General features: G+C 42.4%; 1 protein-coding gene across 6 annotated transcripts in view; it reads left to right on the top strand.

Moving 5' to 3' along the window:
* MBOAT1 (membrane bound O-acyltransferase domain containing 1) overlaps positions 1-15782 on the top strand; it is a 110004-nt gene that overhangs the window by 81610 nt on the left and 12612 nt on the right. For all 6 annotated transcript variants that reach the window (XM_034985755.1, XM_034985756.1, XM_034985758.1 and 3 more), the window contains 6 exons: positions 428-483; positions 2476-2530; positions 3992-4175; positions 6779-6971; positions 12027-12130; positions 14722-14786. In XM_034985755.1, the coding sequence (XP_034841646.1) occupies positions 428-483; positions 2476-2530; positions 3992-4175; positions 6779-6971; positions 12027-12130; positions 14722-14786 (657 nt within the window). The remainder of the gene's footprint in view (positions 1-427; positions 484-2475; positions 2531-3991; positions 4176-6778; positions 6972-12026; positions 12131-14721; positions 14787-15782) is intronic.

Here is a 15782-nt window from a genome sequence, read left to right as displayed (position 1 = left end):
TATGTCTCATCCAGGTGGAACCGGGGCACTGAATTAGGTATCCCCCAAACTGGGGCTGCTCATACTTTAATGTGCATCTGAGTCTCCCTAGAGGTCTTATTAAAATGCAGGTCCTCATTTTCTCGTTCTGGAATGGAGTGTGCGAGAGTCTGCATTTTTAACAAACCCCTGAGGATGCTGATGGTGCTGGTCCTGGAAGTTGCACTTGGAGGAACAGTGCAAGAGGGGCTTTCTGGTGTCCTCTCATTCAGTGCTGTTATATCTACTTATTTAAAGTGATCTGGAAGGGAATTTTTGAATTCCATCTTTTTTTTTTTTCATTTTATTGAATAGCCTTCAAGATGAACAACCACCATGCAGGGAAATAGAATAAATGTTTCTTCTAGTGGTCCTTCTGCCAATCGATTCTCTTCTGTCTTCCTTTTAGGCCTCTGATGATTGTCACACAGAAGATCACGACCTTGGCATTCCAAGTTCATGATGGTGAGAAAAACAACTCTCCTTTCGGTTCTGAGAGTGAGCTCTTTGTTTAGACTATACCCATAGTCCAGAGTTTAGCCAAGTGCTGGCAAATCTTCTATAACTTGTCAAAAATTTACAAGCTTCTTTAATCAAAGCTCTTTACTTTCACAGCTATTATTTCTGTAATCTAAATTTGCTGAAGTATTTACACTGAGAACAGTTGGTTTTCTGTTTACATTTATAATGTTTTATACTTATGGCGCTCTCTGCCCTTCATTTCCAAATCTCTTGAGAAGAAATGCCATCCTTTTTCTGTGGTTTACTCTGAGAAGCTCACAAGGTAATAAAAAATAGTATTGGCTGGTTAGCCATTTTTTTTTTTTAGTGCTAGTTTTGTTTTGTTTAGTGTTTTTGTTTTGGTTGTTTGGCTTGGAAAATTATCTAATGAGATTAGCCTGACCCTTCTCCTTGGAAGAAGGAAGAAGCTTCTGTTTGCATAAAACTGAACATTTTCTTTGCTCATGCCCTTCCTGAAAATGACGAGAATGTGATTTACATGATTTAAAACCTGGTTCCAGGGAGGGAGGACGGCACTTTCAGCCGGGTGGAAGATTTCAATATGGGTGTAAGAGGTGTCAGGTGCAGTTAGTAAAAGTATACTCTGCAGATTTGTACTATTCTGGCAAATGCTTTCGGACTGTTGAAGCTTCTTTATGTGCAAACAGGTTGAGAAGATTTATAATCTCTGTTAGCTAGTCTTATTTTTCTTTAAAGCTTGGGAACTGATTTCATTTTGACCCTGGGTATTCCTAGTTCATACTTGGTGATTTAGTCATTCTGTAGAGAACTGGGTAATTTTATACCAAGGATGGGGTCTTTCTAGGGTGACCAACTGTCCTGGTTTGTCCAGAACTGAGCAGTTTCCCAGGACATGAGACTTTTAGGGCCCAAATTGGAAAAGTCCAGGGCAAATCGGGGTGAGTTGATAAATGTTTTTGTACCTAAAAGTCTAGTTGGTAGTGGTGATAGACTAATATTAGCACATAAACCGATAGCTAAAATCAGTTTAATTTCTAGGATTGCCAGAAATGTATTGTTGACATCTTAGAAAAAAGTGTGATTTTTTTTTTAAAAGAAAAACACTGTCTTTTTTTTTTAAATAGGCTTTTTGCCTAAATTACTTTTTAAAGCATTCTTAGTTTACCTGATTTTCTGGAACAACCCTTATGTGCAGCAAGATGTTTATTTGTCATTTCTTTTTTTCTTGTGTGTAGTGGGAACAGCAAACACTGTCTCCTTTATGCATTTTTCTGAATTGCCTTTATGATTGGTGACCATCATCAGTCTTAGCTGGATATACAGCTTTGTAGTCCAATGTCTATAGCTTATTAGATGACACTTCAGTTTCTGCAACTATAAGCTAACATAAATTTTATGAGAAGCACAAAGGTGATTTTGTTTTTGTTTTTTTCTGGCATGGATGAATTTTAAAAGAAGAAGAATCACCTGATACATCTTTTATGTTTTCCCTGCATTCAGGATTACATTTCCTGTGTTTTTGGAAGAGGAAAATCCCCTGTTCCTTTCCCCATTCCACACCCGTGCTCTCAGTTGCTAAGCGGGTGTCTGCAGCCAGCCTAATCAGAGAGGTCTTTGAGCTGGTGCAGGCTGCAAAGGCAGGCTTCTCTCTCTCGTAGCAGTGAAAACATACGTACTTTGGTAAGAAGTGGAGGAGATGTCGGGAGTTCTCTGGGACCCATGTCATACCATGCAGTTTAAATAGGAGTAACCCCTGCTTTCTCCCCTCTTCACGAGAACCTGCGGAGACTTTCTCCCTCACACGTGCACTTGCAGGTAGCTCTTGAATCCAGAGCATTTAAAAAAATGATTTTATGATTTATGAAATAAATGAAATGTGAAATAAATCACTTTTTTTTCAAATGACTTTTATTAGCCTCTTTTAGAATTTTCTACTTCAAACATCTTATTTCTACATTTTTTTCTTTTTTATAGGATTAGGTCGAAGAGCTGAAGACCTCTCTGCTGAGCAACATCGACTTGCTGTGAAGTAAGTTTAACAATATATTCTCGAGCCCTTTGTACATCAGCGTCTGGAAATCCTCCTCATTTTTCAATGCAGATTAACTCCACTATATGGTCATATTAATGTTTATTAATGAATCTATTGATGGATACTTGGGTTGTCTGCCAATCTTTGGCTTTTACAAACCCTGTTCCTAGGTCATTTTAAAGGGGTTTGGGTATAGCGGTGGGATAGAGTCCCAGAAGCAGGGTTGCTGAGCGAGAGAATACATGGGTCTGTAATTCTGTTAGTTTTGCAAGATTCTCCTTCACTGCCATTATTAGGTCTCTTACAGAGTTATTTTTATTGGGTATGTGTCTGCCCAATAAATTATCAGTGCACATCAGTATGATTAAATGCGGCTATGAAGACGGATGGGAAGCAGGGCTGGAGAGAGGACTGTGAGCTTGGGAGTAGGAGACAAGGCAGGAGGAAGCAGGAAGCAGGCTGAAGGCAGACTGTGGCTGGTGTGGGTGTTGGAGAAAGGGAGGCTGTAAGGGAGGAGAACAACATTGATAGGGAATGGAAATGGCTGTGGGGTAGCGCATCGGGGAAGGATGGGCAGCCACGGTGGAGGGTTCCTATAGGAGACTTTCAGGAGGTAGTCAGGGGTAAGGAAGAGAGGGTCCTGAGTGGTACGGAGATTAAGTGCCTCGTTTTCACATTAAGGGATTGGGACTCGAAGCAATGGAGACCCACTGCAGGAGACTAATGAATCAGATTCTTTGCTCAGTATTGTGGGGATGTAAATGCTGTAGGGCGTAATTCCAGTGACTGGTTAGCAATGGTATTTTAGGGAGCCTTTCCCCACAATACTATCCTGCCCCTTTAAATGCCATTAAAACACCACTACCTAGAACTGGTCTCTATAGAATTTTTCCCCGCCACTACTTTTGTCTGTGGTTGGGGACCTCGTGCCCGGATGCCAAAGCAGACAGGAGACTGCTACAGTGGTGGGTTTTGTGTGTCCTCTTCAAGTGGAAACTGGTTCCACCCATCATTTGTTTTGTGTTTATTTTGGCAGTTGGGAGGGAGTTTTCCCATTTCACAGCATCTCGCTCAGCTCACATTAGGTCGGGTTCCCACCCCTGCCTGGTGTTTATTACCTTCATTCTCTCTTGCAGACAGCTAAGGTTGCTGAGAAAGAGCGCGTCCCAGCCTCAGAATTACCCTGGACCTCGCCCTCCGTGTCTGTAGCCGCCGTCGGCCAGCAGAGGGCGCCACGGAGCACCGCACCTTCTCAGAGCCACCCACCTCTATTAACTTGTCCTTTCCACAAGGTTTCTAGCTTAGGTGGATTTTGAGAGAACCGGCACAAAGAAAGACCACGTCATGTGTTATCATCTACAAAGACAACGCCTGTGTTTAGGATTGGATGACCTGTGGGTCTCAGAGAAAAATCCAAGACTGAAGGCTTTTCAATTTTTTTTCACTTTATTTTCACAGAGTAAAACCCTCTTTTTTGGAATACTTAAGCTACCTTCTCAACTTCATGAGTGTCATAGCTGGCCCTTGCAACAATTTCAAGGATTATATAGCCTTTATTGAGGGGAGACACATACACACGAAGTTGCTGGAAGTGAACTGGAAGCAGAGAGGTTTCCACAGCCTACCAGAGCCTTCTCCCACTGTAAGTATTTAGTGCCAAGTATTTACCCAGAGCTCCAGAAAAATAGAGCTCCGTTGCCAGGGCTGACTCTCACTGGTAATTGTTCTAATTAAAAAGCCAAACAGTTTACCAGAAAGCTTGGCCAGTAACTCCCCCCACCCCCGTTTCCCTCACAGCGGAGCTCATGGGCTGGAAATATTAAAGAATCGATCCACTAGGTCAACCTGCCAATATTTAATGCTTACAGTGTGCTCAGCACTGTGTTGGTTAACACATTCGGATTTATGAGTGCTTTTTTGTCTTTATGAATAGAAATTCATATCCAGCCAAAGGATAATGTCATGAAAGGGGGATGGGGAGGGAGTTGGAACCAGAAAAAATGTGATTTTTTTTTTTTTTATTGCAGAGCCTGCTGCTTGTGTGGGAAACCAGTTTTATGTTGGCATTAGTTTTACTGATTTGGAGAGTTTAAGATGGTTTTTTGGAAATCCTATTTTAATCTTAACTTGGATTTTATTAATTTCAGATTCGTCGGCATTAGGATAACATGTCGAACTTGACAAATATGCTGAATTTATTCAGGTCCAATATCCTATATTTAAGGGACGTTTGTAATTAGTTGAAGGAAGAGGGAAAATTGGAAAAAGGAGAAAATCAGGATGACTGAGTTAAATACTTTGTAAATGCTAAAATCTAGGCAAAATTATTTGAAAATTTAAGTGACTTACTAAGCGTGAATTTTCAGATAGTTTTTGACTGTCTGAACACAGGTGTCCAGCAGTGTATGGTTTGTCAACTGTCAGCTCTTCCTGCGTCATTGAAACAATGTGGGAGTGAGGTCACCATGGCCATGAGACATCGAAGTACTCACAGGAGTTTATTGGCAGAATCCGCCACGGTAGTGCTCTGGTGTTTCACATGCTCTTATTTAGAGAATATGATCACAGAGTCTTAATATCACTCCCCGGGGAGACTCTTGCATTTTTGTGCACAGAGAAAGTGAAGCGGTCAGGTGATATTTTGGCTAAAGGCACATCGGGGGGGAGGCGGCTGGCACTCCCAGGCTGGTGCCTCCCCGTGTGTTGTTGATAATCGCAGCCACGCATGGTGAGCACTTGACTGGGAGCCCGAAGCTGGGTACCTGGCAAATATTCAGTCACCTGAACCTCAAGCCGCTCTGAGAGGTGCTGTTACTATCCCCATATTACAAAATATGTGGCCTGTTTTTATTTTTATTTTTTTTAAGACTTATTTATCTGATGGAGAGAGTGCACAAGAGTGCAAGCCTGAGTCGGGGGAGGGGCAGAGGGGGAGGGAGAGACTCTTAAGCCGGCTTGGCACTGAGTGCGGAGCCTGACACTGGGCTCGATCTCCCGACCCACGACCTGAGCCAGCATCAAGAGTTGGATGCTTGGGCGCCTGGGTGGCTCAGTTGGTTAAGCGACTGCCTTCGGCTCAGGTCATGATCCTGGAGTCCCGGGATTGAGTCCCACATCAGGCTCCCTGCTCAGCAGGGAGTCTGCTTCTCCCTCTGACCCTCCTCCCTCTCATGCTCTCTGTCTCTCATTGTCTCTCTCGCAAATAAATAAAATCTTAAAAAAAAAAAAAATCTTAAAAAAAAAAAAAAAAAGAGTTGGATGCTTAACGGACTGAGCCACCCAGGTGCCCCACCCAGAAAGTGGCCTGTTTTTATAAAACTGGGAACTATAGTTCTATTGATGTTAAAAGACATTCCCTGGAATGTCAGGAGAACTGGGCAAAATCACTCGGTCCAGAGGCATTTAAAATGTCAGTGCATCTTAATGTTAGAGCAGACTACCATGTAAACCATCCTGGAAGGCTTTCTAAAACTCTCCATTACCTGCTCATGTTCCGGCTCAGGCATTTCAAAACTTGCACAGAATCCTTACTAGCTTAAGCCTCTGTCCTCCTTGTGGTGATTCAGACCTATTTCCTTAACTCTGCTGGCAACAGAAGTAGAAGGCAAATTGTTATTCCTTTCTGATGGAAGATTGCACTCTATAATGCTCCCTCTCTTTTTTTTAAGGTTTTATTTATTTATTTGACAGAGACAGTGAGCAGGAACACAAGCAGGGGGAGTGGGAGAGGGAGAAGCAGGCTCCCTAACGACTGAGCCACCCAGGTGCTCCAGTAATGCTCTTTCTCTGATGTTTTGGGTAATAAAACCACCTTCCTTTTGGGGGCACCTGGGTGGTTCGGTCAGTTAAGCAGCTGCCTTCAGCTCAGGTCATGGTCCTGGGGTCCTGGGATCGAGTCCTGCCTCCTTGCTTAGCGGGAGCCTGCTTCTCCCTCTGACCCTCCTCCTGCTCGTGCTCTCTCTCTCTCTCTCTCTCTCAAAGAAATAAATAAAATCTTAAAAAAAAACAAAAAAAAAACAAACTACCTTCCTTTTGTCAGTAGAATGTGCTGGTAATAGTTTTCTTGCATTTAGCCCCTAAGCCCAGCATCCAGTTTGTGTCCTAGGAATGCCTGTTGCCACTCCTTGTAAGGAGTATTACCAAAGCAGCTATTGGAACCGCTTTGTCCCTAAGGTACCCTTGCTGAAATTGTTTTCCTCATACGGGAGTCTTGCATGGTTACCCTGATTTTTTCCACATTTTCAGAGAGCTGTGAAACACAAGCTGTGCATGACCTTGGTGTCTCTCCTCCTGTTTTTGACGCTCACGAAGTCCTTCCCTGTCACCTGCCTGGTCGATGACTGGTTTGTTCATAAAGCAAACTTTCTGACTCGACTCTGCTACTTATATATTGTCATGCAAGCCTCAAAGCCCAAGTATTACTTTGCCTGGACATTAGGTACGTTTGATGGAATGGCCCTGAGTGAATGAGGGAAGAGGGAGGCTCCTTGGATGGCCTACCCAGAACAGCATTGTGGATCCCCTAACCAAAAAAAAGTTCAGTGCATGATGCAGGTAGCTGAGCCAATATCATTTTGTACTTTCCAGCAAAGCACCCCTGTGTCCCGCCATCCATAAGCTCAATTATCCCTGATAAGAGAAAAGCAGTCCTAGCTGTTGTTTCAACTCAATGTTATTAACAGATGTGCAAACTCGGAAGCTTCCTCCACCAATCAAAGCTGCCCATTAGTACAGTGGAAAGTTAGGGGAAAATTCCAGAATGATCTGTTTGTCATTTTTCTGGGTCGTGAATAACAGAGGGGACATGCTTAAAAAAATGTACCAAAACGTGTGCTGGTTTAGGGTCACACTTTTTCTTTAAGAACTTGTTGGTTAAAAAAAAAAATTGTTGGTTAAGATTTATGCCTTAGAAACTGACTTCAGGTGACTTTTTTTTTTTTTTAAGGTGGAAAGTTCAACTTGATTTGTTTTGCTCTTTCCTTTCAAACGGTTTTAGACTGGAAAAGTTTAAAGCTTTGCTGGAGTGAGCACTAAGTCCTCCTATTTACTTACCAGGAGCGGTAAGGCATTTTTGATGAGGCACGGCAGCTCAGGAATGGAAAGTTAAGTTCTTAGCTGACGGTGACCTGGGGCTTAATGTCAGAGAGCCCTGATTTGGTTTATTAAGTCAAACAGATGATTAAACTCAGCGCCTAGTGCTTAGCCTGTGTTCCATGAGTGAAGGCATAGCACTTAATTGAGTTCCTTTTCTCTCATTTCATGCTCCAAGTTTTTATCCCCGAATTAAAGCTGGTAGCTACTAAATTACTTTTTTACTTTTTATTATGGTAAGATAGAACACAGAGTTTATTATTATTATTATTATTTAAGATTTTATTTATTTATTCATGAGAGACAGAGAGTGAGAGAGGGGCAGAGGGAGAAGCAGGCTCCCAAGGAGCAGGGAGCCCGATGCGGGGCTCGATCCCAGGACCCTGGGATCATGACCTGAGCCGAAGGCAGTCGCTTAACCGACTGAGCCACCCAGGCGCCCAGAGTTTATTATTTTAACCATCTCTAGTGTACAACTTAGTGGCATGAAGGTCATTCACAGTGTTGTGCAACCGTCGCCGCTATTCCATCTTCAGAACGGAATTTTCCATCACCCCAAACAGGAACGCTGTACCCATTAAAAAAAAATAACTCTTCATTCCCCAAGTCCTGGTCTAAATTATTTTTAAAGGTCGAAATGTTCAGGGAGAAGTTCAGTCCAGTGTGGTATTTATGTGACACTTGGCCAGAAAGATCGAACTGAGGGCTTTTAAAACATTTGCAGCGTGGGAAGTTTTGTCTGTCACCTTTGGTTCAATTCAGGGAGTTTTTGTCACGCACCAGGTTCTGTGCCAGGAGGAATGCAAAGGTGAGTAAGCCCTCTTCTCTGCCATCAGAATTGTTAACAGTCCGTGGGCACAGGGACAGGCATACCGACCAGGCAGGAATGTGGCGAGCTGTCCCAACGCCAACAATCCAGAGGGGATGATGAATAGAGCCCGGTTGTTTTGGAAGGCTTCAGAAGCCTATTCCTCTTTCTGCACTTGCTTTATGACTTAAGAATGATAATTTCTTCAGTAGGTAGGCATGATACATACTATAGTTGGAACCCAGCTTGGAGGACCAGGCTTATTTTCCTACGTGAAATACTTAATATTTTCACTTTGCTCTAACCTGAGTGTGTGTGTTTGCAAATGAGAGAATGAGAGAGAGAGAGAGAGAGAGAGGAAGAGATAACAGCTCACTCCCCTTGGCTGCCTTCTACGTCTTCACTTACCCTTCCTTTTCTCTCTCCTCTCCCTACCTCTCCCGCTCCCATATTTCCCATATTCCGTATCCTAGGGCTTAAGGGCTGGCTTCTGGACTAAATCAGCTCCCGCTTTAGGAGGAAAGCAAGGCCCTGCATGGCCTCCTAGGGAAAGTCTAACTCGAGGTGGGTTGTGCTGGTGGGGGCGTGGGTGGGGAGGGGGTTCTAGGCAACGGGGGGCGTCTGGCATCGTTCTGCCATTTGGGGAGTGCCCTGGATACTGGGAGCATCCTTTTCTGTGGGTAGCTTTCTCCGTGGGCTTGGCTCTTTTCTATACCCCTTTCCATTTATCTTTTCTTTTGCGGGGGTTGGGGAGGTAGCTTCAGAAGAAATACTTCATTAATTTGTACGGCCTTAGTTCGAACTTTGTCACAGTTTAGATTGCACGGGCTGGTCTGAAATTAACCTTTGTATCATTTATGAATAAAGAAGCAATGAATAGTCTAACCGGGATTATTTAAACTGCTTAACCGAATAATTGTTTTATCCAGTTCCTTAAAACATCATTTACATATAATTGATGCACTAATTCTACGTGATTATGAATTTAATCCTTAAAGCTAGTCTCTTCATGAATCTCAGCTGAGCTCCACCGTGTTAGCCCCGCTCTCGTTACAGTTTATATTGAAATAATTAAGGCAATTTTCTTTGGAGTTATTGTAAAATTCTGGTTGTTTTCCCCTAATTAGTACTGATTAGTGAGACTCAACTTCAGCCTGGGCTGTGTTCCAAGGATCACAACCTCCAAAATATGGGTGTCCAAGTTAATTTATCTGTAATAATACAATAGACAATACAAGTAAAGGCAGTTTGGGGCTGGTGAACTTAGAACCTCTAACTGCTCAGACACAAAACCACATCTTGGATAAACGGTGGTGAAATGAAGGCCGGGGGAGCAAGCACGTCCCCAGCCTCTCGACGCAGCCTCTGAGAGCCACCCTTCTGGTCCTTCCTTTGTCTTTCGGAGTGACTCCTAGTCACTCAGGTGGTGGGATCAGAATCCTTTCTAGCATTCAGAGCCTGGCGCTGTTGACCACCTGAGTGAGCCGAATGTTAGCATCACTAAGCCTTGGCAAGATGGGTCTGGGAGAACAGCTGACATTTCTCGAGGGCTGACTTGGGCTAGGCACTTCGCCAGGAGCACCATACGTGCCTCATTTAATTCTTCCAACGTGGCTTTGAGATAGGTACCATGCTCATACCCATTTTCTTATCAAGGGAATGGGTTTCTAGATGATAGACAACTCTCTCGAGGCCATACGTTCAGTATGTTGCTCAGCGGAGACCCAGAAGCCAGGGGCTCTGCCTCTAGAGCTCGCCCTCCCCCGGCATCTTCACACCCCGCTGGGAGTGCTGAACGAGAATGCTTGGAGAGTGCTTTATAAAGTCCTGAGAAGATTGTGGGCACCCGAAAAAGAAGTTGTTGTTCTGGGTTTTAGGCGAGCCTGGAGGTGGGAGGGGGAATTGAAGGGCTGCTGGTCCCATACTGTCCAGCCAGCCCTTGGTTTTTGCGTCCAAAACAGACCCCAAAGGGTTCCTCTTCTCCCGGTTCAGCTTATCTTGTCATTGACAGTTTCTTCCCACACATTTAAAACTTCGTTTCTTAACGGGCTCACCCCCTGCTTCATTGTTCTTTTCCTTTTCCACTGAGTTTCCATCCTGTTGGCTTGGGAGAATGACCTAGCAGTTCTCAGTAATTCTCATCCTTCCTTCTAAAAGAAACTAGATCATTTCCCAGTGAAGCCAAGCATAAGATAAACAGTGTTAATTCACCAACTATGCCAAAAGGAAAGGAGACAAACCTAGAACAGGTTGTTTTTCTTTAGAGTAACCCTTCAGAAGTTGCTCTGGAGCTGGACCTGAACTTCTATGGGAAAGAATGAATAGTGCCTCAAGAAAGAGTTCTCTAAGATCTTCCCAGATCTAAGGGCTTACAGTGCTGTGATTTAGTTTATTTTTTATTTTAATTCCAGTATAGTTAGCATAGGGTTGTTAGGAGGCTTCCTTTTTCTCCACATTCTCACCAACACTTGTTGTTTCTTGTGTTTTTTAGCCATTCTGACAGGTGTGAGGTGATATTTCATTGTAGTTTTGATTTGCATTTTCCTGATGATGAGTGATGTTGAACATCTTTTCATGTGGCTATTGGCCATCTGGATGTCTCCTTTGGAGAAATGTCTGTTCATGTCTTCTGCCCATTTTTTAATTGGATTATTTGTTTTTTTGGGTGAAGTTTCTTTTTTAAAGAAAATATTCTAACAGAATTAACTTGAACTAAGTGAAAAGAGACAATTAGCCTTTTTGGTCATCATAATAAAAGTATGTTGATTTCATCAGGTCTCTATTTGATTACAACATCGCATAGTTAAGAAATTAGAAATGTTATACTCACTGCAGGAGGACATTTTCTTATAGTTCCGTGAAGTGGAATAAAGATGGAAATGGGAGCTTTCTCAAACTGACTATGGGTAGGATGCTTTGGTAATTGGGTCCACGTGTGGTCTCCGTGGTGGCTGGCCCCAAATTCACATCTCTAGCTCTGCTCTTTGTCTTGTGCTCTAAACTTTTCTAACTGTATCTTGGCAGCCCTGGCTGATACCTACTGGCATGTCATGCTTACTATGTCCAGAATGAGCTCCAATTTCTCTTTCAGAACTGGTTCTCCTCCTGACTTTTAATGCAATCCGTTCTTGTCGTGAGAGCTTTAATGACAGCTCTTGGACCTGTCCAAGTCTTCTGGGTCCCCTCTTTCTTCTGGCCTCTGCTTCTGAGCTTAGATGTATGTTTACCTTCTTCCCTTTCTCCCCTTCCATCAAGTGGGTCACTAAATCCTGTTGCTTTGTTCCGGTTCATTTTTCTTTTACTATATCTCATTTTGCGTTTTTAGGAGCATCTCGTGCCTTCTGACTTAGCAGGTGCTCACTAAGTGCTGGTGAATGAATAAAAATGAATGAATAAAAATTAAGCCCACCAAAGAGCCCGAAAGGTTTCTGTGATTTCTAATGGTACCAGATCCTTTCAATTGTTTTGGTTTCTTTTCCAAGGAGAAACTACTGCCCATCTCTCAGTCTTAAAGCTAGACAGACATTTAATATCTTTTAAAGCAGCAATGTGACTTTTGTTCCATATCCTAATGTGTTGTTTTAAAAACCATAGCTGACGCCGTGAATAATGCAGCTGGCTTTGGGTTCAGCGGAGTGGATAAGAATGGAAATTTCTGTTGGGATCTGCTTTCTAACTTAAACATCTGGAAAATTGAGGTGAGTTCATTGTGCTTTTGAATCAAGCTTCCATGGTGAATAAAGCAAATAGTTTGCTCTGCGTTATCCCTGGAAGCTCTTCCTCAGAGCGTCCAAGGGAAAGCGATCAGGGCATGCCCGGTCCAGCAGCCTCCTGGACATTCTGTGTCTTAGAATTTTTCCTGTTTTTTAAAGATACCTACTTTCTTGACAGTTGTAATGGTTCAAGGAATGACATGCAGAAATCTGAAAAAGAGCCAGGAAAATCTTTCTGTGGCTTACATTCCTGTTCTCTCAACTAGAAAGTACAAATGTCATTTTCTCTTGTTTCACCTTCTACTTTCTTCAGTCAATACAGACAGGAAGCTCCTGTATTTAGATTTTTAATATTGCAAGCATTCACTGTGGTTCCTTTTGAATCACTTCTAATCCATTTACTAAGAATGGTCATGGCACATAGCTTTTAGGCCACTAGACTCTCTGTGGATTTTGTCTTTCTCTGGCTTTGTTCATGGACCACAGCACTGAAGATGTTCTCATCTTCAGAGGTGGGCTCTTTGGGGTCACATCATTCTTGGTTTTCCTGGCATTGTGAGCCCTCAGAGCAGAGAGGAAGGCCCAGGCTTTGACCCTTTCCTCCTTTCTGCTAGGTGGGAGTAAGGACAATGTTCTCAACTTACAGAAGGGCTGCTTCTCTAGCCAGGTGACTCAGATGTGCTGTTGGTCATGGTTTTCCACCCACCAGAGAGCAGGCAGGTGCCACTGGAGAATCTGAGCAGAAGGGGATATGCATCTAGAGCAAGAAACCAGGGATGTGGAGACTGACTACCTGCTTACCGTTAGGTGGACACTCGGCCAGAAGGAGACTTGGTGGATGTTCTCCACCTTCTTAATGCCTGAGGCTTCTCTTCATCTTAAATGGCTTAAACCAAGTTGCAGCCTCCAGAACAACCTTTCTCATTTTTGGGAAAGCAGTGTAGATAATCTTCAAGGTTCTCATTTCTTTCTTTCTTTCTTTTTTTTTTTTTTAAGATTTTATTTATTTATTTGACAGAGAGAGACACAGCAAGAGAGGGAACACAAGCAGGGGGAGTGGGAGAGGGAGAAGCAGGCTTCCCATGGAGCAGGGAGCCTGATGCGGGGCTCGATCCCAGGACCCTGAGATCATGACCTGAGCCAAAGGCAGACGCTTAACGACTGAGCCACCCAGGCGTCCCAGTGTTCTCATTTCTATACAGATGATGATCCAAGAGAGTCCAAATGTGTTATGATTTTGTTCCCTTTTCCCACTAAAATTCTTCTCTTCCTCAAAAGTCTTGGATCACTGCTGGCTGCCTCAGAGCGCTGTGGATACATGTCCTTTACAGTGGTTCCCCTTTGCCTTTGGCTGCCCACCAGTACACCAAGACACAGTCCTTTCACTGTGGGTGTGTGGTCAGAGTAAGGGGCTAAGTTATTAGGTTCTATCTTTATTATTAAAGAAAACCAGAAGGAGGGAGTTTGCATATTCAGTAGCATTGATAGAGAGCAAAGAGCTAAAAGAAAACCAAGGAAGTCTGATTTAGGTAAGGTACATTGAAGCTGTGCATATAACATTTTATTAGCCAGCGAAGACATAAATAACACCCCTCAGGGTTTTGAAATAAAAAGTTATTATGCAATATCTATCCTCTATCTATTTATAGCTCACTCCATCCATCCATCCATCCATCCATCCATCCATCCATCCATCCATCCATCCATCTCTCTCATCTCTCTCCTTTCCAAGCATACTATGTTGAGCCAGTATGTGGTCTAAGATTTTCTTATGGTTGAAAGAGAAAAATGGGGGCACTTCCACCTTTATTAGGAATCCTGGTTCTTGAATGTTTGCTTTATGCTTTCTACTACCAGCCTTTGATAAGACCTTTTTCTAAAAAATGTTTTATTTTTTTTAATTTAATGAGAAAACCCAATTGATGGCTTACTTTAGAATCTCTCTTCTTTGGTACCCATATCATTGCCAGTTGGGTGATGTTTGTTTTCTTTTTCGTATTGAGACCCCTTCATGCATGAAATCTCTCACTATTCTAAATACAACTGGAAGGATTTGAATCTGGGCAGCTATTTGTAGAATACCTTCACAAGACTGACCTAGTTTATAGATGGCCACGTAGTGAATGATGACAAATGTAGGCTGTCTCCAGAAAGGCCCTAAATTGACATGATTAAACCTTTCCGGTGGCAAAGCCCCTTTGAGAGAATGTTTAGTTTTAAAACTCAGATGACTTAAAAAAAAAAAAAATTTTTTTTTAACCAGAGTGGAAGAAAAACCTACAAGACATTCCTTCAATTTTCCTCTAATTTGAAAATATATTTTGAGGGAAATTAAGACTTTGCAAGCCAAGTTTTGTAATATGCTATCCTTTTTTTGTTTTGTTTTGTAAACAAAGTAAATCTTATAAATACCAGAAAATTTTACTGCGTGGGATAGAATAGCTGATCTACTCTTGATGGAGGAGTCTCTGTTGAAATTACACATCTCATCTGCCACCAGGGAAATTCTGGGGACGACTTTCCATTACTTGGGGTATTTTTAAAGCTAATGATAGGTGTTATTTTCTTCTTTCTAGACTGCCACAAGTTTCAAAATGTACTTAGAAAACTGGAATATTCAGACAGCTACTTGGCTGAAGCGGTAAGAAAAATACAAATGACCTCATTCCTCATGGCATGGGGATATGTTTAGATGGGAGTCACCAGACGAGTGGCAGCTCTGCCAGGCATGATGTGTCACCTGACACTTTTGTTTTGTATTAACATCTATGCCCTGGAAATGGAAAAGTAGAAAAGGGTTACAATGTAGGATATTTATTTTAGTGGATCGCTTCACAGTACCATTCCCGTGTACCAACCACTCATTTCCTTGTCATAGCAATCCCATGAGAGGTTGGTGGTTAGCCCCATTTTACAGATGAAGAACGTGAAACACAAGAGAGGTTATGTCACTTGCCCAGAGTCACACAGCCAATGAGGACTAGAGAAGAGCCCCAACAGACTGTCTCCAGAGCCAGGCTCTTAACCTGTGTGTTGTGCCCCCTCTTACGTAGAGGAGGGTACATTGCTCAAAGGTCAAGGAGGGTCAATGTTGACATCAGATCACTGACGATCTCCATTTATCCCTAGCATTAAAAGCTTTATGGTACGTCAGATATTTATGCTTTTTCACTTTGTGTTTTTTGTTCATGTTTCTGTCCTTTTGTTTCTCTACACGTTCCAGAATTGGAAACATGACTTAATATAGAACTAGTAATATGCTATCCTTTTTTTGTTTTGTTTTGTTTTGTTTTCAGAACTCACGTGAATTGATTTTTTTTATGTTCTTTTTTTTTTAAATTTTATTATGTGTAATATGCTATCCTTGAAGGAACAAACTCTAGCTAGTGAATATTCCTATCTCATGAGTGCAGGGAGAGTATGAAACTATGAGGCTGGAGATTCTGGTTTTGATCCACAGCATTTTTCACGGGTCACAACATGCGGGTAAGAGACAATAGTAACACCTCCAAAGTAAGCTCATGCACCCTTGTCCGAAAGTTGATCTGAACATGCAATTTTAGAAAATTTGCACCTATTATTGCTATTAAATTTGTCAATAATTTTTATTTTTTTCACTTTTATTTTTAAAGATTTA

The sequence above is a fragment of the Mirounga leonina genome, unplaced genomic scaffold, assembly GCF_011800145.1.
Source record: "Mirounga leonina isolate KUSES-001 unplaced genomic scaffold, KU_Mleo_1.0 Mir_366, whole genome shotgun sequence".
Taxonomy (NCBI): Eukaryota; Metazoa; Chordata; class Mammalia; order Carnivora; family Phocidae; genus Mirounga; species Mirounga leonina.
This window is presented reverse-complemented; position numbering and strand designations above follow the sequence as displayed.